This window comes from Talpa occidentalis, unplaced genomic scaffold (assembly GCF_014898055.3).
Source record: "Talpa occidentalis isolate TD23 unplaced genomic scaffold, MPIMG_talOcc4v2.1, whole genome shotgun sequence".
NCBI classification, from domain to species: Eukaryota; Metazoa; Chordata; class Mammalia; order Eulipotyphla; family Talpidae; genus Talpa; species Talpa occidentalis.
In genome coordinates, this window is record NW_026555331.1 from 122,818,580 (window position 1) to 122,845,583 (window position 27,004).

General features: G+C 41.2%; 1 protein-coding gene and 1 non-coding gene across 4 annotated transcripts in view; one reads left to right on the forward strand and one right to left on the reverse strand.

Moving 5' to 3' along the window:
* Positions 1-6,951: 6,951 nt before the first annotated feature.
* Positions 6,952-27,004, forward strand: part of PIK3CG (phosphatidylinositol-4,5-bisphosphate 3-kinase catalytic subunit gamma) — a 30,889-nt gene continuing 10,836 nt past the window's right edge. The window contains exons 1-10 of one of the 3 annotated variants that reach the window (XM_037511504.2): positions 6,952-7,097; positions 9,151-11,157; positions 14,354-14,419; positions 14,528-14,753; positions 16,146-16,249; positions 19,702-19,848; positions 21,618-21,708; positions 22,506-22,636; positions 23,598-23,709; positions 24,886-25,043. In XM_037511504.2, coding sequence (XP_037367401.1) covers positions 9,163-11,157; positions 14,354-14,419; positions 14,528-14,753; positions 16,146-16,249; positions 19,702-19,848; positions 21,618-21,708; positions 22,506-22,636; positions 23,598-23,709; positions 24,886-25,043 — 3,030 coding nt within the window. In that variant the 5' untranslated portion in view covers positions 6,952-7,097; positions 9,151-9,162. Of the gene's footprint in view, positions 7,098-7,120; positions 7,445-9,117; positions 11,158-14,353; positions 14,420-14,527; positions 14,754-16,145; positions 16,250-19,701; positions 19,849-21,617; positions 21,709-22,505; positions 22,637-23,597; positions 23,710-24,885; positions 25,044-27,004 lie in introns of those variants that run through there. The other 2 variants (XM_037511513.1, XM_037511528.1) reach the window with 2 other exon arrangements.
* Positions 18,659-18,768, reverse strand: LOC119251730 (U6 spliceosomal RNA). Its single transcript, XR_005126588.1, has one exon. It is a non-coding gene; the product is annotated as a U6 spliceosomal RNA (small nuclear RNA).

Consider the following 27,004-nt stretch of genomic DNA (forward strand, 5'->3'; position numbering starts at 1 on the left):
CAGACACCGTGGTCCAGCACTCTCCACCTGAAGCATCGAGATTCTCAAAGAGAGAAGTCTGCCAATAACTTGAAGAAAAAAAAGACTCTTAATTAAGAGAGTATAGGAAGTTGTTTAAATATTAAGTGTTTGTAAGTAACAATAATTTTTGGTAAGAACAACATTTTGAACCTTTTGTTGATGCACACACGCAGAGAAAAGAGACAAAGTGTACATCTTGAAGAAGGTTCTGGAGCTGGTCTGGGGTAACCAGCCCTTCATCAAAAACAGAACACGACCAGCAACCCAGAAGTCCCGCTCTCTCCCCAAGTCAGTGAACGCTATTTTAAAAGAAAAAGAATGGAGAGAGGACAGAGAAGAAGAAAGACACCGGGAATGGAGCCGGCCCAGGCATCTACTTTTTTTTTAATTTAAATATTTTATTTTATATAATTCTTACATCTTTTTTCATCTTTGCACAATGTATGCATTTTCATTTTGGTTATATTCCCCATACAATTGCACCTCCCCCCTTGTTTTGACTCTAGTCCTTCCTTTCCCCGCCCCTCTACTTATAAAGAAAGAAGCGACCGACCCACGCAGCAGCCGGATGGGGGCAGCCTCCGGGGGACTCCGGCGCTCGCTGAGACACGCCCGTCAGGGCATTTCCCGAGCTGCAGAAAATGCTGCGTGGAACTAAACAGACCCAATACAGACACAGTGGGCCGAGCTTTGGAGGTGCAGAGGATTCTTCCTATGCAGCGAGCAAGGCGGAGCCAGAGACGGCCTTGTGCCGCCGGTACCTGCCCGGTGTCCCGATGGGTGTCCCCGTCCTCGGGAACCTGCGCGCTGCGTCCTGGGGACCCGAGCCCAGCCCGCGAGGTCCCCGCCCGCCCCGCCCGCCGCAGAGTTCGTGGCCGGAAGGCGGCGGCCTCACAGTGTCCCCAAGGCAGGGCCGAGCTGGGCTCAGGGCCAACCCCCACTCCCCGCCCCAGCTTCCCATCCACAGCCCACACTTTTTCTGAACCTGCAAGGCAGGGTATCTTCTTGGCTTCCTTCCAGTGGTATATGACCACTGCCAGACTCTAAGCTGGGCTCCCAGGGCTTTGGAAGGAAAAAAATCCCACAGAAAGTTCTGAGAAATGGCTTTTAAGATGCTACCCCTGGTCCTCAGGACCAGTGCTTTGAGAGCAGGCTTCTTTCAAGTCCGTCCACTATCGTCCTCATTCCTAGGGCCTTCTGCTATGCCCTTGAACAGGAAAAATCCGTCAATGAAGGAACCATCTTTGATTTGGAAATGTCACTCTCTATTGCAAACAGCATTGTCAGGATCATGATGTGTGTAAGAGGTAGCAAGAGATAGGTAATTAGATAGGTGTGCAGGTAAATATTAATAGATAAAAATACATGGCAGTGGGTCTGGGTATTGATCATAGGGGAGGACTTTTTAGCAGCGAAACTGTGGTAAGGCAGTTTGTGGTCAATATTAATAAAGGAACAACAAAGACAAGCAGTAATTTGGATCAGAGGGGCTAGAAAGTGGGTATTTCTGAAGCATTGTGGCACCTTTACAATGTTGGTCAAACTGCTTTCCTTTCCAAGTTCCGCATCATCTTCCTCCCGCATGTCCTGCTGGGAAGTGTGGAGAGGAGGCAGATGGCAGGGCTTTGGGTTAGGTGGTTAAATGGGAGGGAGGCTAATGTCTGGGTTTTGACTGCTCTGCGAGGACTAAGGAGGATCACCCAGTATTCCTTTTGCTCTGGGTTAATGCAAAGAAATTGCTGATTTTCAAAAAGAGATATTCAAGACAAACTCTCCATTCCATAAATATTTATGGAGACCTTCACTTTGCATGTGTTGGGGCCGTGGGGGATTCAATGAAAAGGGCAATCACTGTCCCAAAGAACTCACAGTCTGGCAGAGAATGCAGCTGAGTAAACAGCTCCCCTCTCCGGGGAGAAACCCTGTGAAGATGGCCACTGAGCAGCTGTGGGACCTGGGGCCCACCAGTGTGCTGCTGCTGCCTGGTGCTTTATGCTCATCAGCTGTTACTGGGGATAACAGCAGTGCCCCTCTCCTTGGGCTATTGTGAGGATTTAAATAGTTAATGTACTCAAGTGCTTAGAACAATATAAGACACATAGAAAGTGCTAGGGGGAAGGTGTTTCATGGTGGTAGTGATGTTACTGTGATTGCTGTGGTGACAGTTATGAATGAAGGAAAACTGCCTTAACCTTGTGCTTTCCTAAAGCAGAAAGCCCGCCTGGAGGAGGCTAAATAAGGGGAGTACTCAAGGAGCAGGCCTTGGTCAGTGGGCTGAGGGGATGAAGGGAGAGTGAGAGTGAGAGCAAGAGCGGGCTGGATTCCGTGCGGAGGTGATTTGGAAGATGAGGTGGACAGAAGGATAGACTGATCAGGGATAGATCAAGAAGGGTCTGATGGAGCACACAAAGAATTATACAGTGGAATACTACTCAGTTATTTAAAATAAAAGAAGAAGAAATCCTGCCATTTGCAACAACATGGAAGGACATACAGGGTATTCTGTTTAGTGAAATAAGTCGGACAGAGAGACATGATTTCACTCCCATGTGGCACATAAAGACAAACAAACAAAACAAACAAATGAACTAATAAGGTAAAAACAAGCTTTTAGACTGTCAAACTGAATGAGTGTTACCAAAAGGAAGGGGGAAGAGAAGGGTAAACTGAGTAAAAGGGGTCAATTGATGGAAAGAATCAACAGATGTTGATTCATAATGACATATACCTGAAGCCTATGTAATGTTAGAAACTAATATTACTTCAATAAAAAATCAATTAACAGAGGCATCTTTTGCAGAAAATTATAAAGGGCTTGCTAATCTATACATGCAACATTTCACTGACTGAGGAAAAAAGTACACTCAGTAGCCAACTGCTGATAATAAGAATGGAGAATTTGTAGAATGTTCCATTGGCTCCCAGATCTGGCTGTGAAACTCTGGGGTTGTGTTTATGGCTCCTTTTCTCAGAACCTGCAGTGGCTCACCTCAACTCTCATGACATACCAATATCTATCCCTCCAATGGCACACAGGACTGTGGCTGACTCTCCTCCCCACTACCCCTTTGTTCTTACTATCAGAGCCTTAACATTTATTCTGATCTCCATCTTTCTCTGGCCAGATAGGAACTTAGAAGGTAAATCCTGAGTCACTTAAACCATAATTCTGAGTCAGATAGCCAAGCTCCCGCCCCCAGGAACAATAACTGACAACAGAGCTTCCCAACCAACGTGATCCCCAAAAGCATCTGGGCTACAGGCATTATCTTATGATGAGAAATATCCTCAGCTGACCCATGTTATAGTCAGTTTGGGGTGCTGCAATGAAGTACCACTGACTGGATACCTTATAAATAACAGAAATTTACTTCCCACAGCTCAGAAAGCAAGTAGTCTGGGATCAGGACAGCTTGGTCAGGTTCCAGTGGAATCGCTGATGGCCCTATGCTCCTTGCATCCTCACATGGTGGAAAGAGGGCAAGAGCACTGGGGTCCCTTTTACAAAAGCATGGAACCCATTCACGAGGTCTCTAAGTTTATGATGTAATCACTCCCAAAGGCCCCATCTCCTAATACTGATACCTTTGAGATTAGGATTTCAACATATGAACTTGGGGGCTGGGGCACAAACATTCATGCCACAGATGTTACTGTGTACATGTGCCAAGACATGAAACACATTTGGGAAGCACCGGCCTGTCTTTCCCTATCTCTCACTGCATCTTTTACAAACTCTTCATCTTAGCAAACTAATTTGTTCGCTGTGCTCCGGATACCTCTTGGCTCAAACACCTTCCCTTGTGATTCCTCTCGCCTTAAATCCTGGGCCTCCCACTGCATAAATTTCAATAATCCCAACCAAAATGACCTCCTCCAGTAAACCGTTATGTTATATAATGAACAAAACATAATATATTTTTAAAACACTTGGCCTATACATACTGTCATATCGCACCCCTTATCTCCTTATCTGCATGTCTTATCTCTCCAACTAGGCCATAAGTAATTTCTCTGAAGGCCATTCCAAAGAGGCTGCCTCATAGCAAATAATTCTTAATCTTCTTTTGACCACTGACACATCTTACTGTGTTCTTACTTTCAAATCTGTTCTATCTAGTTTCTGTGATTGTTGGATGTGGTACAGAAAGTCAGACTATTTGATTGTAGATTGTATTTTTTTAACCTAAATGTAGGGTATGTCTACTATATATAAAACATGGTGCTAGATATGTGGAAATTCACAGTAGGAAAAAAAAAAAGGAAAAAGAAATGTATTAATAAAACAGGATAAGATGAAACCTCAGGGTCATCTAACCTAAAATATCAGGGGTAAAAGAGACCCTAATTAGTAAAGAATTCCTCTGTTTGGAGTACGTATCCACACAGAGGAAGGAGCCATTTGCCACTATCTCCACCTTGGCACATTTACTACATATATTCAAATTTTAGTGGCTATATTAAGATTTGGGGAAGAACAGAGTAGTTTTAATCCCAAACCACCAATAAAACCTTAAGTATTTGCAAGTTTAGTCACAGAACAGACAACTTTACATAATTGGACTTAGCAGAGCCCTAGAGTGAGAATCTAGCATTTCTGGAATAACTAAGGCATGTGTGTAGGCGTGGTTGTGAGGGGGAGAGGTCATGTTGGAGCTTGGGCTCCTGGATCTGATGAACCAGGTCAAGAAAGAAATCTGTTGAATGGTCTAATGAACAGATTCTTGTGGTTGCACTTCTATTCCCCAAACCCTTCACCAGCCCACCTGCCCCCATGAGCCCTCCCACATACTCTGGGTGAAGCACTGCTTGGCAAGCTTCTATAGTATGGCTTCTTGATCCCTCCCCCAAACAAGAAACCCAGTTTTGAGAAAGCCACTGGGCTCCAAAAGGAGTATTCTCATGTGGGAATATACATTGGGGATCTGATAAGCTGCTGCCATATATTTGGGAGACAACCTTTGAATTAAATGGTTTGCTTGCTGATGTCAGCTACTATAATATTATTTGTTGAAAGTAAGACTCAAGGTTATGTGAAAGGAGATAGATCAAAGGATCATTTATCTTGACGTCATTATAATTCAGAGGAACTCTTAATTCTCTATCTATCTATCTATCTATCTATCTATCTATCTATCTATCTATCATCTATCTATCTCCTGGGGTTCAGCTGGAGTCCATGAGAGTCCAGCTTAGAACTTTGGTATAGGAACCCCTGGGATGGAGAAAAGAGGGTTCTCGCTCAGGATCAGAGTGTATTTGGGGTTTTGGAAGGCATTAAGGTCACCTGGAGGATACAGAGCTGCTCTGAAAATTATTTCAGATGACTTTGCTATGGATTCTCTACACCCATGGGAATCTGGCATTCTCTCCCAATGGTGCTATCTGCCTGATGGTGAGACAGTGCTCAGCTCTGGTGTTTTCCCATGATACTGAGACAGGAAGGGTCCCAGGACAAGGACAGGCCATGACTCAAGGTCAAAAATATTGCTGTTCCCAAAGGCTGGTAAACAAGAGGTTAAAAATGTAACAATTCTAGGCCCAGGCACCTGCTGCCATAAATTTCCTTGGCCCACTGTTTTATTTTTACCATTTCTGAGCCATCTTGCCACAGCTTAGTAAGTAAGCTTATTAACATGGGGAAAAAAGGAATCACAAACCTTGACAACAGACTGGTTCACACTGGAGGTGCAGGCACACAGCCTCCATGTGGTACTCACCTTGGAGATGGTCTCAAGCCCTCCATTACCACTGAGCTGCAGCTGATTAGTATCCACAAGAAGCAACAATAAATGGATGTTAGCCAAGTCCACTGTCCTTGCCTTCTCAGCCAATAAAGTCTAATTCCTCTGTTCTCAGACCCCAGCCCTGAGGCCTATCTAGACCCCTAGTCCCAGCACCTCAGGGAGTCTTATGCACAGGAAGGTTTCCCAGATCTTTCCTTGCTTTTTTGCTAATCAATAGACACTGACTCCTTGCCTGCCTTCACCAATATCTGTGGAGTCCTCTTTTTTAGTCTGACCAGAGGTCTCAAGAACCCTTTCCCCAGCTTGGGAAAAGGACCCCTTGGTCCATACCTCTGATTCCCAGCAGTGGGGCAATGCATAGTAGCTGATTCTCTCCAGCGAATCCTCCTGAGTTGTTGGATGGTGGAGTAGGACTGAGTGGCCCCTGGATCCTCTCCCTCGACCAGTGACAATACCAAGAAAGTCCGTGTATTTTGTCTGCAGCCAGCCATTGCTCAGTCTCCACCCCCAACCTACACACACACACACATACACAGAGTAGTAGTTTCTGTTCGAGCTGGGAACAGATACCCTGAATGCTCTGAGGCCAAAAAAAAAAAAAAAAGAAAAAAGAAAAAGAGAGAGAGAGCGCGAGAGAGAGAGCGCGCGAGCTGTGTTTTACCAAGTTAAGGAAGTGAGCTCCTAGAAGTGAGCTCTGCCTTTGAAAATGTTCAACTTGATAACTCAGTTTTCTAGCTCACTAAGCTTCTCTTTCCCCACCCCTCAGTTATATTGTACGAACAAGCATTTGCTGATGTTTGAATTCCCACCAAGGGAAATTAGTTGAACGGAGTTTGAACGATTAATGGGTTTAATTTGGCTCCTACAAATCTTTCTAATCTAGTCTATTTCCCTAATTTGTGGTTGCTAAGTCTTCTACTTAGAACTAGTTAGAAATATACTGCATGTGGCTGTTTCATTAATGTGTTTGTTTGTTTGTTTGTATCTAAGTAATTTTAGTTCATTTCAGTCTCACAGTTATTTAAAAAAAAAGTACAAAGAGTAAAGAAATACACATCTATGGTAAACATTGCTGACTCTCATACTTAGCCCTCTGTGCTATAACAGGAAATGCATTTCTGACACTTTTTAAATGAGCAATCACACATATAATCAACTTGGTTAAAACTTCCTTCCTGGTAACTGCAACACTTCCTTTGCATCTGGATATGAAGGGAGACCCAGAAAAGCGGAAGAGTTTAGCAGCGTACGGGGTAGATTTGAATTTGTTTTGTTTTCAAAAATTAAACAAATGATCCTTCAGCATCATCGCCTCCGCTGTTTTATCAGGTATTGCTTCCTTCTATTTTTTGCCCTTTGTTGGGTCTGACTAGGAATAGTGACACTTCCTTCTCCGCTAGAATACTTTTTTTCTGGACCTGTTGTTGGTTCTTGCGATGATCCTACCATTGACTGTTTCTGTTTCGGGTTCATCCTAGATGTGTGCAGCAATAGCTTTGCAGGTGCATCAGTCCTTTTTTGTTTTTATTTGGGAGGAAAGGGTCGGCACAGGAGCCTGTGCAGCTGGGCTTCATGTTCTTACAAGTGCATGCCTAGTGTTTATTGTACTTAACAGAGTTTCTAACGTCCTCCCGTAAAAGGAGAAAACTTCATAGCCTCAACCATGAAGGAAAGCAGTGAGTATTTAATCAAACCCATTTTCTTCTACGTCTTCTGTCTTGTAAGAGTGTTTGGTATCACTGAGGCAGAGGCTACTGCGGTGTATCTGTCTGGTGCCTAATTTTACTTCAAGTTAGTGTCAATCTTATTATATCTTATAGTTTTCTTTTTTTGTTCTATCATGTAGGAAAAGGACAAATCATGAATGCTTTAAGTCTCAAAGAGACAGTTTTTTGGAACAGTTGGTTCATGTGTATACTAAGTATAATTCTGTAATATTTTAAGAAAAAGTATATTGACTTTTTAAGTAAGTTTTAGTGAAAATTTGAATGTAAGTTTGGATCCAGTGAAACATCCTTATCTTTTAATCAGACACTTCTTTTTTTTGGTATATATATCAAATGCTTCACTATTTCTTAAGGAAATAAGTAGTTGTGAGTTTTACTAACATTAGTTATTTAAGAAAGTAAATGATATTTTCTGAAACATTACTTTTTGTTTCAACAGTTGAGTCTTTAAAATATATGGTATAATGTACTGATAATTAATATTAAAATGAAAATACCTTATTCATATTTCAATTTCAATATTTTTTAGTATTTCAATGATTATCTGAAGAGTTTCTTACTGCTATATCCACATCTTTCCTTGCTTTATGCAGGGAAAGTATTTCTTAAATATTTATGATGAGCAGACAAGTCGATAGCAGCAAATTTGTGGCTTTTTACTACAGAGATGAAAATATTAGAGCAAAAAAAAAGTTAAATAATCAATTGATGTCCAAACAGCAGGTCACTGGAGTCCAGATCCTGCCTTCCATCCCATGGCTTTTCCAATATCTAAAGTGGAAACTGGGATAAACTGATACAGTTCAAATCACCTGAGTATTCATATCAGGAGAATAAAGCCTGTGTGACTACCCTACAGTATTGCCCTCATAGAGCAATAAAGTCAGAATTTCATGATTGAAAAATGTAAATATCTGCAAATGTTCTTCATTACAACATCACCAGTTCTAATACTTCTGTGTTTTCTGAATGAAATGACTGCCTTTACTAACTGGAAGGGGAAAAAATGGAAAGAAAGACAGGAAGTTGACTAAGGAGTAGATCCTGGGTCAAAACAGCTTGAAAATAGAGAACATGAAGTTGGGTTGGGTAAGGTATCTGGGTTCTAAGGAGAAATGTGAGGCTGAACAAAGAGGAAATAAGCCAAAGGCCTGTTTTCTAAGTGGAGTGTTTCAGTATCTCATATTGCAGCACCTGCTGACTAGGACTTGATCCTTTGGCTGAATTATTATCCTCACATGTGTTTCAGTGTGCTCAAGAACAATGACCACGTTGAACCACTATAATATGGAATATATCAGACAATGTGCTGTACCTAACTGAATGCTTTAGGTATCTTTTTTTTTTAAATTCAAATATACAAAAGCAGAATGGTTCATAAACCCCCATAAGCCACATTCTGAACAAGTCTATTGCCTTACTTACTGCTCCCCTGCCCCCATCTGACAGATGGGGCACAGGCCCAGAGATTACTGAACTAGCCCCCAGTCCCCCAGACACTCAGTGGTGCTCAAGATTAGAGGTCACGTCTCCAAAGTCCTTGGGTCCTTGTGCACACACCAATCTTCTACACCTCCTTCTCTCTCTGCCATCTCCCAGGAGATGAAGGGAGAGTACCTTTCCTGTGAAAAAGTGCTGTGTTTCTCTGCTCCCAGGTCGCACGGGGCATGGAGCTGGAGAACTATGAGCAGCCCGTGGTCCTGAGGGAGGACAACGGCCGCCGGCGCCGGAGGATGAAGCCTCGCAGCATCGCAGCCGGCCTGTCCTCCATGGAGCTCATCCCCATCGAGTTCGTGCTGCCCACCAGCCAGCGCAACAGCAAGAACCCTGAAACAGCCCTGCTGCACGTGGCCGGCCACGGCAATGTAGAGCAGATGAAGGCCCAGATATGGCTACGCGCGCTGGAGACCAGCGTGGCGGCTGACTTTTATCACCGGCTGGGCCCGGACCACTTCCTCCTGCTTTACCAGAAGAAAGGGCAGTGGTACGAGATCTACGACAAGTACCAGGTGGTGCAGACGCTGGACTGCCTGCGTTACTGGAATGTCCTGCACAGGAGCCCCGGCCAGATCCATGTAAAGCGGCGGCAGCCGCCCTCCGAGGACACGCTGGCCTTCCAGCGGCAGCTCACCGCTTTGATTGGCTATGACGTCACCGATATCAGCAACGTGCATGACGATGAGCTGGAGTTCACGCGCCGCCGCCTGGTCACCCCGCGCATGGCCGAAGTGGCCGGCCGCGACCCCAAGCTCTACGCCATGCACCCCTGGGTCACGTCCAAGCCCCTCCCGGAGTATCTGTCCAAGAAGATTACCAACAACTGCATCTTCATCGTCATTCACCGCGGCACCACCAGCCAGACTATCAAGGTCTCGGCCGATGACACTCCGGGCACCATCCTGCAGAGCTTCTTTACCAAGATGGCCAAGAAGAAGTCTCTGATGAATATTCCAGAAAGTCAAAATGAACAGGATTTTGTGCTGCGTGTCTGTGGCCGGGATGAGTACCTGGTGGGTGAAACTCCCATTAAAAACTTCCAGTGGGTGAGGCAGTGTCTCAAGAATGGGGAAGAGATTCACCTGGTGCTTGATGCGCCCCCGGACCCCGTCCTGGACGAGGTGAGGAGTGAAGAGTGGCCACTGGTGGATGACTGCACGGGAGTCACCGGCTACCATGAGCAGCTGACCATCCACGGGAAGGACCATGACAGCGTATTCACTGTGTCCCTGTGGGACTGTGACAGGAAGTTCAGGGTCAAGATCAGAGGCATTGATATCCCTGTCCTGCCCCGGAACACTGATCTCACAGTTTTTGTGGAGGCAAACATCCAGCATGGGCAGCAGGTCCTTTGCCAGAGGAGAACCAGCCCCAAGCCCTTCACAGACGAGGTGCTTTGGAATGTGTGGCTTGAGTTCAGTATTAAGATCAAGGATTTGCCCAAAGGGGCTCTACTGAACCTCCAAATCTACTGCGGCAAAGCTCCAGCACTGTCTGGCAAGGCCTCTGCAGAGGCTCCCAATTCTGAGTCCAAAGGCAAAGCTCAGCTTCTGTATTACGTGAACCTCCTGCTGATAGACCACCGGTTCCTCCTGCGCCACGGGGAATATGTGCTCCACATGTGGCAGATATCAGGGAAAGGAGAGGATCAAGGGAGCTTCAATGCTGACAAACTCACATCTGCAACCAACCCAGACAAGGAGAATTCAATGTCCATCTCCATTCTTCTGGACAATTACTGTCACCCAATAGCTTTGCCTAAGCATCGGCCCACCCCCGACCCCGAAGGAGACCGGGTACGAGCAGAAATGCCCAATCAGCTTCGGAAGCAACTGGAAGCCATCATAGCCACTGATCCACTTAATCCTCTCACAGCCGAGGACAAAGAATTGCTCTGGCATTTCAGATATGAAAGTCTTAAGCATCCAAAAGCATACCCTAAGCTATTTAGCTCAGTGAAATGGGGACAACAAGAAATTGTGGCCAAAACCTACCAATTGTTAGCCAGGAGGGAGGTCTGGGATCAAAGTGCTTTGGATGTTGGGTTAACAATGCAACTCCTGGACTGCAACTTTTCGGATGAAAATGTAAGAGCCATTGCAGTTCAGAAACTGGAAAACTTGGAGGATGATGATGTCCTGCATTACCTGCTACAGTTGGTCCAGGTAGGGGATGCCTGTGTTGTTAACGGAGCACTCGCCCAAGAAACTGATTTGCATGTGTACAGGCACCCCTTTCAGTTGTCATCAATTGTCCTTTGTCCAGAATGTCATGGCCAGTCAAAGTAGATTTGATGACGTCACCTCATAAAGTAGCAAACTCTCTTTGAGAGTTGCTAACAAATGTTTTGAAGACATTAGTATTTGGGTTTTTAGGAGGCTTGACTCTTTGGGAGTACTCTGTCCTCATTTATTATATTCATGATAGATTTAACTTATTGTGCCATGGCTCCAAGGGGTTTACATGCTTTTCATGGGTTATTTAACTCCCCCAATAATTACAGTGTTTGAACTTAACATTTACATTTTATATGCAAGGAAACTGAGGCATGGATAGGCGATGTAATGTGCTCAAGGTTATAGGCTTTTAAAGCAGCAAACCAGAATTCAAAACCAGTAGGTCTGACTCCAGGCTCTGCTCTTTTCACTGCCTACCTGTTCCCTCTCCAATATTCTGTGTGTTCTAGAGATAAAATTCTTACTCTCTGATCATATTAGTCACAGTTCATGGAATGATATCTCATCAGGATGGGACCTTGAAAGCCTCTCTCTTTAAACAAGCCTGGCAGTACTGTGCTTTCACTCCTGTTCTCGTGCCTTCCCAAGTCCAGGGAGGATAAGTGATTTGCCTCATGCTTAGGCAGAAAGTTAGAGAAAGGAGGAACTGTTCCCATCTTCACTGAAGCCATTCTCAAATTATATTGTGCTGTTTGAAAAGGAAAAGGAAGTACAGGAATTGGAATAGAAATGCTATTTTAGAACACAGACGTGTTCATTCATTAATTCAACACCATGTACTATGTGCCCCCACTAGTCTGGAAGCTAGATGTAGAGCAGTGGTCAAGCCAGTCTCAGCGTACCTGTGGCCTGTGGTGCTATGGAGAAGACTGATATTACATGAGTACACATACACACAGATATTAATAAACTGTGACAAATGCTTTGGGGGAAGACTACAGAGTGTTATGACAAAGTAGTCAGGAGTCCTGAGGACACTTAATTTAGATTGAGGAAGCCAGGGGCAGTTCTGTCTAGGTGCTATTTGACCTGTGTTAGATACTGCATTGTCTAATCATTATCTATATTAATAGAAAGTCCCTGGAGTTTTCTGATGAGCATTTTGGATATTCTCAACTTTAACTCTGAATCTTCAGCTTCCCATTAGGCAGATACTTAAAAAAAATCTCATTTAGCCTCTGTCTTCAACTGTCAAATATATTCAGTATTTTTCTCTACCTACAAGTTTAGATACTGGCGTAACACTAACAAAACTTTAAGGATAATGAAAGTATCTTCAGTTTTCTAGCTTTCCATAACAAAAAGAACATAAAACAAATGTGCAACAGAACCCCTCCCAAAGCTACCATGGATTAGGTTTCATTATCATATTGACAAGTAAACTTTGCCAAATTGGAAATAGTGTTCTTGGAAATGTTTTAAATGAGTGGTCAATAAGTAACATACATTGAATCTGTGGTCATAAATTTGAAAAAGTAGTCATTTGTAAAACCGTATAAGATGTTTTCAATTAAGGTCAAATGACTCGTTCCTGATTAAAATGGTCTCATAGCTGAGCTCTGCAGTGTTTACAGAAGTGAAACATGAAGAAGGTCAACAAGACTCACGTTTGGGTTAGAAACTTAAAACATGTCTAAAGTCAGTACTGCTGACTAAATTAACCACATTCTCAGAATTAAGACCTTAACTGCAGTTACAATGGCAACGATTTGACCACAGCCATTAAAAGCATTTTTAAAAACCTTGGAGATAATTGAAAATATTATCAAGTCAGTATTGATCACTTCCAAGCTGGAAAAGCAGGGTAAGAATTGAAAAATAAAGCAGTGTCTTAAACATAAAATAGAATGGAAATTTCTCCTATTCCTTGGGAAAAAGAGGATAGGCTATTTCTATGTATAAAGGAAACACTGCGATACTTAATTTTAAGCCTCTCCTTTATACTGACATCTATTTTAAGCTTCTCTTTACATGACATCTACACTACACCCTTATGCCATATATATGCCTCATTAATAATCTAAACAACATTTTGTTAGTCTTGCTGCTTTTAAAATTATGAACTAGTGCAGGCTTACAGAAGAGTTGAGAAAAATGATAGATCAAATATCCACACATTCACCAAGATTGAATTGTGTTTTGTTTCTTTTTTTGTTTTTTGCATAGAAGAACTGGAGTGTAGACCAGAGGTGTTGGGGGGAGAGGGGGTTGAGAGGATTTACCAGAGACAGAGTGAGGAGCAGAACAGGCAGATCAACTAAAATACACTGCTAAGGAGAGTAGTGGGTGAGACAGGAGAGGTCTGCTGTGCCATGTGGGTCAGCTCCTTGGCTGGGGATCGATCTCAGGCCATAGCAGTGATAGCTCTGAGACTTAACCCCTAGGCCACCAGGGAGGCCCTAATTGTATTCTGTTTTATTGGTTCTTTTTCTAAAGTCATAGAGCTGTCACCTAAGTCAGTATCTCTATCTTAACCAAGTAATATGAAAACTAAACACTATTAAACCCAAGGAAGCATAGAAAATAGAGATTTTCAGACAAAAAACTCTGTACACCTCAGCATGGCAGTGGATAGTGATCACTCTGTGTGGGTGATGTAGGCATGCTGTTTACTTGCAGTGTGAACCGATGGGATAGCTCAGTGACTTGCTAGTGAGATGCTGAACACACATCTGGAGCAGAAGGGAAGCCACAAAATTTTGAGGATCTTTATATCTAACAAGTATTTTTCTCCTTACATATGCTCTGTTTCCAGTGTCTCTTTTTTGTTGTTGTCCAACAACCTCTCACCTTCCACTATAAGAGATGTGTTACAGCCATCTCCATCTCTCCCTTCCATCTCCCCAACTAATCAAGTAAGTCCTCAGTGGGAGCAAAAGCTCTGAAGTGATCAAAAGCACATGACTCAGCAGGAGTTCTGATTCCTAATCCCAGTCCTTAAGCCAGCGGTTCACTCTGGCCCAAAGTGTCCTCGAAAAGAAAGGAGTGAACTGAAGTGACTGGTAAGATTCTCATCCCCCTTTCCACATGGGCCCAACACGGAAGAGCACTTTTCCTCCATTTCCTTTTCCCTGTTAAACAACACAGAATGCAGTCCCACAAATGCCATGTATTCTTTCTTTAGGCTGTGAAATTTGAGCCATACCACGACAGCGCTCTTGCCAGATTTCTCCTGAAGCGCGGTTTAAGAGTAAGTACTTCCATTTTGATAATAGTGTGACAAGTAAAAAGCTAGAAGTGACTGATAGGTTGAAAGCATTAGTCATAATCATGTCAACTGTCTTTTTCCCACCCTCAGAACAAAAGAATTGGTCACTTCTTGTTTTGGTTCTTGAGAAGTGAGATAGCCCAATCCAGGCACTATCAGCAGAGGTTTGCCGTGATCCTGGAAGCCTATCTGAGGGGCTGCGGCATGGCCATGCTGCATGACTTCACCCAACAAGTCAAAGTCATCGAGATGTTGCAGAAGGTCACCATTGATATTAAATCCCTCTCTGCAGAGAAGTATGACGTCAGTTCCCAAGGTATAGAGGATACATTTCTTGGTTCTCTTTGCAAATGCCTTCTCCAAATGTCATCATTCCTGTGATTCTTCTTCCTTCTGGAAGGCAAATTACACCTTTCTAAAGGTAGCCAAGAACACATTTTTTTAGTCTTTTGTCTGCATGGAATAAGCAAATCTAAGGTCTTCCCTTAACAAGTTTTTTTTTTTTTTAAATCAGTATATTGATATGTTCTTAGCAATGAATTTATGATAATTGATATTAAGCTTTCTGAAAATTTTAGAACACATTATACAGATATAAGATGTATTGTTTAAGACCAATTGCATGCAGAGATTCATTATTTCCAGATCTTTTTTCTCCCTGTATTTCAAGTAGGTATTTAATTTTCAAATTTTCAGTCTTTTAAAGTAATGAATTATTGAGAAGCTATTTTAAAATTTTTGCATAGATATACATATATATCTCAGTGATATATATACACACATATGTATACACATATGTGTATTTCTCTGAAATTTCAAATATCATCTTCTTATTTCTGTCCTTAGAAACCCTCTCCATGTTCTAGGACAATCATTCTTTCTTTGTTTTCCCATAGGTTTTGGTTGATCTTACATTAAATTGTAGTCATTACCACACATTTTCCGATCTGGTAAACCGTATGAATCATGAAGCAAAGGGTAGCTCTTACTCATTTTTATATACCAAGACCAAGCACGGTAGTTTATAATGGACACCTACTACCATAGTCAGTATTTTAAATTTCTGAATATTTTTAATTTTAATTTTTTCCTTTGACTCTTCTAATACAGCAATAAATGGTTTCTTCTAAAAATAATAATGATAATAACTTTACTCAATTTTATTTTTATTCTAAGAAACATTTGTACTAGCCTCCAGTCTGTTATTCAGAGAATAATTTTTAATTTATGTATTTTGCTTTTTGAATTTTAAGGTTGTCATATCATCTCCACAAAATCTAACTTCCGCTTTTGAAAAGAATTTACAGAACTCTGAGTGCTATTTAATGTGGCCTTCAAATATCTGTTCCCCAAATCAGAAAGCAGTTTAAAGTTTCACACGTTGGAAAGAAAACTAAAGTTTTGGTTCCTTAGCGTTACACTCAAAACACCTTTCTCTACCTAATTGCCTTGTTACCCCAAATATATTCATTCTACCCCTGATGTCGTGTATCTACATGATTACATTGCTTACAGTAAGCCTGACTTTTCTTGCCACCTGCAAAGGTTATTCTTCAACAGCAGAAACCTGTCCCCTTTTCTCTTGTTCCATATCAGATCAAATATATAGAATATTGTGAGTAGACATGGCCTCAAGAAATGTTGTTGATAATATTGTTGCTTAAATTTCTTGAAGTCTCCTAAGTCTTGTGTGCTTTGACAATTACAGTTATTTCACAACTTAAACAAAAGCTTGAAAACCTGCAGACTTTGAATCTCCCAAAAAGTTTTAGAGTTCCGTACGATCCTGGACTGAAAGCCGGAGCCCTAGTGGTAGGTATCTCCTCTCTGTCATGAAAATGTCCATGCGTGGTTATCGGGCCTCGTAAGTAAAGATTAACAATTAAACAGAGACAGGGAAGCTGGGAAGTCCCTGAATGGGCTTCTATCAACCGTTCTCTAACCACCAGTTACTAAATGTCTAATACTGGGAAATGTCCACCCATTTTGTTTTAAATCTGCTTTCTTGAAGAATGATCTACATACAATAAGATTTGTTCATTTAAGTTCAGTGAGTTTTTACAGATATATATAATCATATAATTATGACAATCAAGTTAGAAAACATTTCCACAGAAATGTTATAGCAAAAGGTATTTTATGTCTCTCTGTAGTTAATCCTTTCCTCCCTCCATCCCTCATCACAGGCAACAGATCTCCTTTATATCATGTAATTTTGCCTTTTCTAGAATTTCATGAAGTGGAATATATAGTATGTAGTGGACTTTTTAACTTATCATATTGCTTTTAGAATCCATCCAAGTTGCTGTGCGCATCAGTAGTCTGTTCATATTCGTGACTGAATACTATTCCCTTAAGTAGACATACCACAATTTGATGAAGTCCAATTTATCACTTATTCTTTTACGATTCAAGCATTTTGTGTCATATCTAAGAAATGTTTGCTGAACCCATTGATTCTCTGAACATAACCAATGGTGGCGCTCCCCTACTCCAAGGGACATTTGGTAATATCTGGAGACATTTTAATTGTTAAAGCTGGGAGGATGCTGCTGGCATCTAGTGGGTGGAGGCCAGGAATGCTATAAATATCCTACAATGCACATGATACCCCCCTAGACAAAAAGGTATCTAAGTCCCAAATGTCAACAATGTCAAAGTTGAGAAATACTGCCTAATTCAAAGTGACAAATATTTTGAATTTGTTTATAGTGGGAAATAAAGATCAGGTTTATTATTTTTTTTCCTATATCTCCAAATTGTCTAGCACTACTTGTTGAAAAGACTATCCTTTTCCTATGAAATACCTTGGCACTTTTGCCAAATATCAATTGACCCCACATGTGTGGGTCTGTATTTAGATTCTCTGTTCCACTCTATTGATCTAAATATATATCCTTACATCAGTACCACACATCACACATTTAATTATGTTCAGCTAATAAACTACTTGATGTATATGTAAGATTCTTGCAACAAACAGTACACTTCCATTAACCTCCTCCCATCCTTGTCAACCTGTTAACTTCTACATATATTATAAACCCAATACATTTTTCTATCTTTGCTTTAAACAGTTAAAAATAAATCTAATAAATTTAATAGATTAAACATTCTTTCATATTCACTGATATATTTATCTTTTGGGGGTATTTTTCACTGCTTTCTATAAGTCTGTGTTTCCTTCTGGCATCATTTTACTTCAGCTTTTAAAGATGTTGGTTTTTTTAGTACAAGTCTTCTGGCTAATTTTTTCAGGTTTTGTTTGAAAAGCTCTATTCCACCTACATTTTTTAAGCTATTTACCATAAAAATAGATTTTTAGGTTGACGTTTTTCCTTTCAGCAGCATTTTCTTCTGGCTTGCATATTTTCATTCAGAATATCTATGATTCCTGTACATAGTGTCTTTTCCCCCCAAACTTCTTTTTTTTTTTAAAGATTTATTTTTTATTTATACAATAGCTGGGGTACAGGCCAGAGATGCAGGAGGGTGAGAGGATTCACCAGAGACAGAGTGGGGAACAAAACAGGCAGACAGACCGAAAGCACTGCTGGGGGCAGCAGCGGGCCAACATGAGAGGACTGCTGTGCCATGTGGAAATCTCCCTGGCCAGCTGCAAATCAAACCCGCGCTGCAGAGGCTGCAGACAGCTTCATAGCGCTGCGTTCAACCTGCTGCGCTACCGGGGAGGCCCCCCAAAATTTCTTTTACAATTTTTTGTCACCTATTTTAAGTAATTTATGATTCTCTTTATGTTTAATCACTAAGATGTATTGAGTTTCTTGGATTTTTTAGATTTAGAGTTTTTATCAAATTTGGAAAGTTTTCAGTCAATATATTTATAGAGCATAAGTGACTTCTATTAGTTTCAGGTGTATGACATAATGATTTGATAGTGGTATATAGTGCAAAATGATTGCCACATTAAGTCTAGCAAACATCCATCACCATAGAAAGTTAGTTTTTTTCTTGTAAAGAGAATTTGCAAGATGTATTCCCTTAGCAATTTTCAGATATGCAATACAATATTATTAACTACAGTCACCATGCTGTACATTATATTCCCATGATGTATTTACAATGAGAAGTTTGTACCTCTTGATCCCCTTCACCCATTTTGCCCACCCCTTTCCACCCTCCCCTCTGGCAACCACCAATCTGTTCTCTGTATCTATGAGTTTTGTTTTGTTTACTCATGTTTGTTTAGATTCTACATACAAAAATAGAAAACACTTGACCAATTTGCATGTCACCCTAGCACAGGGGCCATGCCAGTCTTTCTGTATCATTCCAGTTTTGTTATATGTGCTGCCAATATTTTTACCCACTCCTCTGTCCTCTCCTGGAATTTCAACTTTATGTATCTTAAACCTCTAGACCCTGGGCTTTGTCTGGACATCCTCTTTCTGGGCTGTAGCCTAGAAGCAACCCCCAGACAGTAAACTGAGACAATTAGAGGGCTCCCCTCATTTGTTTCCCTTCTCTGAGAGCCTCAGCCCTACACTACCTATCGTCCTCTTTCGAAAAGTTGCTTCGTGTATTATGCCCAGTTTCTAGTCATTTATGGGAGGATGCCAATTCCTAGAGCAGTTAGGTCTTGTGGATAAAAGGAGAAGTTCCTCCCTTGCATGTTTAATTTTATATACAGTTAGCTGTAAATTGGTCCTATGGCAAAAGCACATGCTATCTACTTCCTTTCATTTAGATATTGGTAGGAATGATATATTTATATAGTTTCAAATTGTGTTTGTTTTTCTCCATTTTAAACCATACCACATTTTTGATGTATGGTAAATTCACTTTTGGCTAGATGTCCCAAGTTGTGTGTTTTTTTTAATTTTGAAGTGATTGGCTACTAAACCACACCTTGAATTTATCTAGATGATAGGGAAATTTCTGGAAGGGGGGGCATTGCATCTGTGGAGTAAGTCTCCATTTAATGCTCTTAAATTCCATCTTATCAGATTTCACCTATTGGATATGATTCTGCAGTAATAGCTTTTAGACACTGTGATAGCTGTAGAACTCCTTATTCAAGTTAAATTTCAGGGGAGGCCAAACATATAAGCAGATAACAGTGAAGTTCTATTTAAGGGGACACTGGAGTAGCAGAGTCCTATGATATATTTTTACCTAGATCATTGAAGGTCATTTTCCAATGAGGACGTTGTCCTTGTTGTCTATAGTGATACTTGGCAAGAGAATTTGTGTCTTCCCAATGTGTGTGCATGTGTGTAAGACATGTGACTATTTTCTTACAGATTGAAAAATGTAAAGTAATGGCCTCCAAGAAAAAGCCCCTGTGGCTTGAATTTAAATGTGCTGACCCTACAGCTCTATCTAATGAAACAATTGGAATCATCTTTAAACATGGGGACGATCTGCGCCAAGACATGCTTATTTTACAGGTATGCTACTGTAAAAATTTTTTCAATTAACTAAAAAAGAATTCTTTATCACAATGAAAACTACTTTCTACTGAGTTGATCTCCATTCTCCTCTTTTTCAAGATAAACAATGATCAAGAATTATATAACAGAGTTTTGACTGGGAGGGTATGGCTATGGATCATAACATCACAATCTAGTGAGCACTGCAGGTCTGTCATTCCCAAGAAGATGCATATCCAACATTCCCAATATTTAGTTCCATCACCTAACCCCTTTTTTTTTTTATACATTCCTTTATTCCTGGTATAGTAACAAGACATAGACATATTACATAGAATATAGGTATATTTACCCCCAAGCAGCATCTACTCTGCTCACACTCATAGACGTATGAATTCATAGGACATAAAATGTGTGTATTAGATACATCATCTTTGATACACATGCACTAACTCAAGAGTGAATGATGTGTAAGGAGAAAGAAGATGAAGACATAGGTTACTGGATAAACATTAGCTTCACAGGGCCTCCCCTGATGGTGCAGAGGTTAAGTGCTGGGCTGCAAAGCTGCCCGCAGCCCCTGCAGTGCCAATGTGATCCCCAGCCTCCAGTGAGGGTCCCACATGGTGCACAGACCTCTCCTGCTGCGCCTGCTGCTTCCCTCAGCAGTGTATTTCGTCAGTCTGCCCGTTCTGTTCCCCGCTCTGGCTCTGGTGAATTCTCTCACCCTCCCACACTTCTGACTGTACTCAATGCTTGTATAAATAAATAAATAAATCTTTAAAAAAAAGAAATTAAAAAAATAAAATAAAATAAACATTAGCTTCACAAATGTATAAAGTAATATTCTTCATATCCTAGTTGTTCAACATTGTAGAGATGACTTAATTTCTAACATTTAATATTTATTTCAAATAGGCAAACCACATTGGTTTAAATGTAACCTATTTAGAAGTTGGTCTGTTTTCAATTCTCTCCATCTCTGTTTTTACTTATTTCTAATATGGAAACAATAATACTCTTGCTTTGCTTTCTTTTCAAGAATGGCATGTGTATTGTCCTGGAAGATTTGTTTTTAAGTAAAAGAAAAAAAATCCCTCAAACCTTTTGAAAAATTATTAAATTTTGAATAAACCTATAGAATCCTTTGAATTCTTTGAAAATGGGCACTTCAAAAACACAAAGCATCACTGTGTTGTTCCTCTCATTTTGAAGGAAAGTTTGCTTTTGCCCTTTGTGTGCTTTGTTTTGTTGTTGAGGCTTATAGCTTGATGGGCAGACAGGTTATTTAAGCTCTCTCTGCCTTAGTTTCTTTACCTGCAGAATGGAGTAATAGTCATCCACACTAAGTGTTAATGAGACCGATTGACATAACTCAGCACTCAGGAGATGTTCCTGTTATCATCATCATGATTTTTGCCTTGGTTGTAACCTAAGAGTGTCTTGTCGATAAAAATGAGTAAGATGTTAGTGTAGAACTTTTTAATTGTGGTGAAATATACATAACCAGAGTGGAACATTTGAATAGATGCCACATGTCTGAAACCTATCCCCAAAGGAATCCACTTATCCCTTTCATTCTTATCTCAGGGACCACAATTAGCAGGCCCTCAAAGAAGGGAAGCAGTAGAGAGTACCAAGTTGATAAATAAAATTACAGTTATCACTTACATAGTTTGTGTTTACATGTGTATTTTGTGTTACCACCTCAGATTATTTTTTAGGAAGAAGAAAAATATATTAAATAAATAAATATTATAATGGAAACATTTCTGTTTGATGCCCAGATTCTACGAATCATGGAGTCCATTTGGGAGACGGAATCTTTGGATCTGTGTCTCCTGCCATATGGCTGCATTTCAACTGGTGACAAAATAGGTAGGTAGTTACGTCAGGAAAGGAATAAAGGACTTGGCTCATTAAAAGGATCATAACTCCTTCAGTGTGGCATTTACTAACTCAAAAATTACAATCATATTCTATAAAGAAAGGAAGAAAATGTCCAAGGCTGAATTTGTGACTCTCAAATTAATATAGCTACATTGAAAATACAAGAATGCATGATTCAAATCCTTGTGACTATACATGGAAATGATTTTAGTAAGAACTTATTCCCTCCTCTTTACTTTTCCACCTCTAAACTTGACCTCGTTTCATTGCATACTCAACTTTTCTCTCACAAATAACTTAAAAATAGACAGAAAGATCTGTCAGTTATTTTAATACCCTAGAGTCCCTATTACCAAAGCTGTTACTCTACTCTTAGGTGCTTTTATAGACACTTAACATTAATTTTAGTTTAGATCAAACATTTTTATTCAAGTTTCCGATTTGAAAAACATACAACTATTTCCATGTGACCCTGGAATCTGAGAGAGGAAAAGGTATGCAGTTTGCCAAGTGAGGAAGGATATGCTCAGCACATAAAGGCTCTTATTTATTGCCTTTTGAAACCAACCCTTTCCTCTTTTCATTCAGGGATATTGAAAGCATGTCCCACAAACTTCCATATCCTCCTCTTTCTCTTCCTTCTAAGTAAACCAACAGCATAAACCTGGAAAAATAGCCATGTGACTGAACTAGCCCTCTGTCCTCTACTCAGCAAAAACAAAGCCATTTCTCAGGGTCAGACGCTAAGCCCCAGATTACATCAAACTCTGTGCCTCCTTTTGCAGGAATGATCGAAATCGTGAAAGATGCCACAACAATCGCCAAAATTCAGCAAAGCACAGTGGGCAACACAGGTGCATTTAAAGATGAAGTCCTGAATCACTGGCTCAAAGAAAAATGTCCTATTGAAGAGAAGGTAAGCTCCTACTTAACACCCCCACTCCTCACCGCCCCTCACCCCCATTCTGAAGGCTCCTGCAAGTTGTCAGTGATACAGCAACAGTGGATTCATGTCTTCAAAGGTTCTCCCAACATTGTGCCTCCTAACTTCCTGGGGAAGCCCTTTCCTATGAGGCGCAGGGGTTTTAAGTGCTTTGCCAGGGTGACACAGTATATCTGTGCAAAATGGCCCTCAGTTCAGAACGCCACGGGCATTAGCTTCTCCTTTGATTATCAGGCATGCTTTGCATAAAATTTGGTTCTGGAAAATAATAATTTGTTAGCCCTTTTCATGACTATATTTGTTGTTCAGCAGAAAAACCACCTACCCTGTAAAGGAATTTATGATCTACCACTGCACTCTAATCTAAATGGTAAATTATGGATGCTGAAAATGTCATTCCACCATTCCCCTGAAGTACATATGCTGAATCCTTCACAAGCTGTGTGGCTAGGATGTTTGGATTCTGCTGCACAGGATTAGACTTCTCATTTGCATAGTTAGCAGCCTTTTGGGAGGAAATATAATTAGTAGCATTTATTAGTCTGTTATACATGTGGCTATGTGAACCCATGCATACTTTAAGTGGTCACAAGCAAAACATATGTTCACCAACGAAGGAGAAATTATTATGGGTTCCGTATAGTTGTTGGCAAGTGATGCATGAAGAGGAAGCGAACCCTTTGATTAAATTATTGTTGTTCTTTGACAGTTGCATCCTTCTCTTGCTCTTGTGATTCACTGAGTCTTCACCTGAAATATCAGCAGAGCAATGAGAAACTCAGCACTGACCATAATGTTAATGAAATCAGGCACTGCTCACAGGCATTCTGAAAATGGTTCTCTGAATGGTGTCTTTTTGTAAACGCTTTGTAATAGATTCATGCTGCTCTTTGTAGTTAGAACACAACTAATATTCAGATGCATTTTTAATTAGTTTCAGGCAGCAGTGGAGAGATTTGTTTATTCCTGTGCTGGTTACTGTGTGGCAACCTTTGTTCTCGGAATAGGTGACAGGCACAATGACAATATTATGATCACAGAGACAGGTGAGTTTATTGTATTTTTTTTTGATTGTGGTAAAATATATCTAATGCAAAATTAGATAACCAGTTTTAAGTGTACAGTTTAGTGACTTTCAGCACATTCACTTTGTTGTGCCACTGTCATCTGTTCACCTTCAGAACATTGACATTTTCCCCAACGGGAACTCTGTGCCCATGGGATGGGCACCAGCTCCTCATTCCCTCTCTCCCCCGGCACGGAGTGATTGTTAAAAGGAGCTAAAGCCCAAAGCACATATCTAGACATTATTACTGTGTAGAGACAGAGATGCTGTGGTCACCACGGGCAAGACCTATGACTGAGCAAGAGAGGATACAGGACATGCTAGAATGTAGCTGGAAAGCTAGCAGAGCACCATGTCCCAGAAGCCCCTGAAGGCAGGCGTGACCAGCAGGGCCACACGTTACGGAGAAACATGAAAAAGAATTCCCAGGGGCCTTCAGTCTGAAACTGGGCCTTCTTGCCCACCTCATTGGTCACTGGCGTCTCTGGAAGCAGTCATTATTGGCTGCTGACCATGATATTTTTCTCTAAGAAAATGAAGCCCCTTTAATTGTGGAGTCTGGAAGAAGCACCAGGTTGGGGCAAATCACTTACTCTTTCTAACAAGTAAGACAAAATGAATTCATAGACCATAAACATGATAAAGGACTATACACTCAAGAAGGGATGCTGGTAATGAAGGTGATGATGACGACAGTGGTAGAAACTGACCCAAAGGAGACTCAAATGAGGTATTTCTGTCATGCTATTCAAAATTCAAAGGTGAGTGCCCCTCCCCCAAGCAGTGAAACAGTGTATCTGGATGACATAAAGAGCATAAGAGAGTCCTTGTGACATAGCAGCCAGAGAGTTTTGATTTATATTTTCTAGGAATAATTCTGAGACAAGAATATCTTAATGGTGTATTTGACTGTCATTTAAAGAAACCCGGGAGGGTATCAAAAGTACACTCAGTTCAAAGAGAACTTTGTGGCTACTACTGCACACACCTGCTAAGACAAAAATATCACAAGCTGATAAAACAGAGTAAAAATAGCCCTGTTGCCCAAGATAGCTCATTTTCAGGCAACTTAAAAACACTTCAAGAAATAAACAAGTCAGCACCGTTACAAGCGCTTATGTTGGTGTAACGATGTCACACATTTTCTTCTCTTAAGGAAACCTATTTCATATTGACTTTGGGCACATTCTTGGGAATTACAAAAGTTTCCTGGGCATTAATAAAGAGAGAGTGCCATTTGTGCTGACCCCAGACTTCCTGTTTGTGATGGGAACTTCTGGAAAGAAGACAAGTCTCCACTTCCAGAAATTTCAGGTAAGTGGCTTCCCTCTTGATCGCCCACTGCCCACAGCAACCAGGTGGTGCCTGCAGTGCCCTCACTTCTCTTCCACCTGAGGCTCCTCTTGCCCCCTCCTGTCCCCTTCTGGCATGGTCATTCCTACCTCCTCTCCATCTCCTCCATTCCCTCCCCGAGTGCAGACCCTTGTCACTAGTCCAGCCATGTCAAACCAATCAGTCAGTAAGGGATACCATGAGCAGCAGGCACCGGCTACTGGAGAGGGCTTTGAGGAAGAGGCGCGGCAAGCAGGCGTAGCCTTTGAATATTTACCTATTCAAGACATTACCTAGAAGATCCTGTTTTTACAAATATTTTTCAGGGTTCTCAGTTGTGAGCTTCTCTTAATTTCTGCCACAGGTGTATATTTATCAAATTACTCACCCAAGAAATTCTTGTCACACCACTGAATACAAGTCTCATTTGTAAAGGACAGTCCTTTCTCTCACCTGAAATCTTAATCAACTTGGCAACAGGTTTTACCAAGATTTCTGGCTTGCCCCGCTAACAGGCTTCCTCCTGCAAACAAGCTCCTGCGTGGCCTACCCATCTCTCTGGGAGTGTTTGCATTCACTTTCTTCTTCATTCCTTCCTGATCTATATCTGCTTTGATATCAAATATTTCAAATCTCTGAGTAAACTTTTCACACTTGCAAATTTAATCACTGTACAGGAACATAATTCATATAAACTGTCATTACTACTGTAATCTATTTTATAGCCGTGCAAACACAAAAAAGAACAGTAGAGGTAAAGAGTGATGACTCCAAGTGTGCATTTGCCTTAGGTTCCTGTTAAAGAGCACCCCCCTCACACACACCCCCACTCCATCCAGAGCCTCACCTGGTTTGATTTGCTGCCAACATTTCAACAAGTCTCCTGAGTCCCTTCTTAAGTCCCAAGTTACCCTGGGGAGATGACACGGGCCTTGAAATTGAGTGGAACTGGAAATGGGGTGTATTGTTTTGAAACCTGCCTGTTCTTGTTTGTTCTCCTAGCTGCGTTTTAATTTGGTGGTTTCAGGACTCACCCTCCCATGGTCCAAGGAGAACTGTCAGAGAAACTGAGATCTCTGTAGCCAGATGGCCTTAGGGCTTTTAGTGTGTGTTTTTCTGTGTAAATTCAACTGGGTTTCATACTATTTCCAGGGATCTGACACATTTCAGCCCTGTTTTTCTTCAAAGTTACAAATCACATAGTGTGACAACTCACTGAAAGAGAAAAATGATTCAAAAAATTGGAACACTCACTTCTCCTCTCTTGAAGGTGGGGCTCCTCTGCTTAGCTTCAAACACACTGCGGAACCAGACAGATACAAGGAAGATGACCAGAGGGACAAGCGCTCCTTGCATCTGTATCTGTGCTGTTTTCCTTTCTGCTGGGGATTTTCCCCGGAATGACTGCCCATCTGTCCTGTTGCTGACTTGAGCAAGCATTCTCATAAGCCCCCATAGTACCCATGCCACCCCATAAATCCCAGAAGCACTTCTTCCTTAACCTTCTCTGTTGTTGTTGTAAAGTTTCAAAACATTCTTTAATGAAAAGATTTTGGTTGTGGGGAGGCCAACGAGAGGATGCCTCCCCCCGCAGAGGGCTTCCTCCCAAAGCAACAAAATCTTTGCAGTGAATCTTTGCCCTGTCTATCTTCCATGTCTGGAGCACTTTCCTATCTTCTGTGACCAAAGTTTGTTAAACCATTAAAACCTCTTTCACTATAATGACATCTGGCAATGTGCACCACTGAACACAAAACTGCATGCTGTTGCTTGTGTATTTCCGAGTACTGGCGCTGTCTGGATGCCTGTGAATACATGCACTCTTGAGCTTTAAACACGATTACTGTGTGGCTCTGTGATGAAGGATGGGCTCTGGAGCGGTCAAACTTGAATTTGACCCAGGCCTTACTGCTTAATAGCTGTATGTGTGACTCAAATGATGT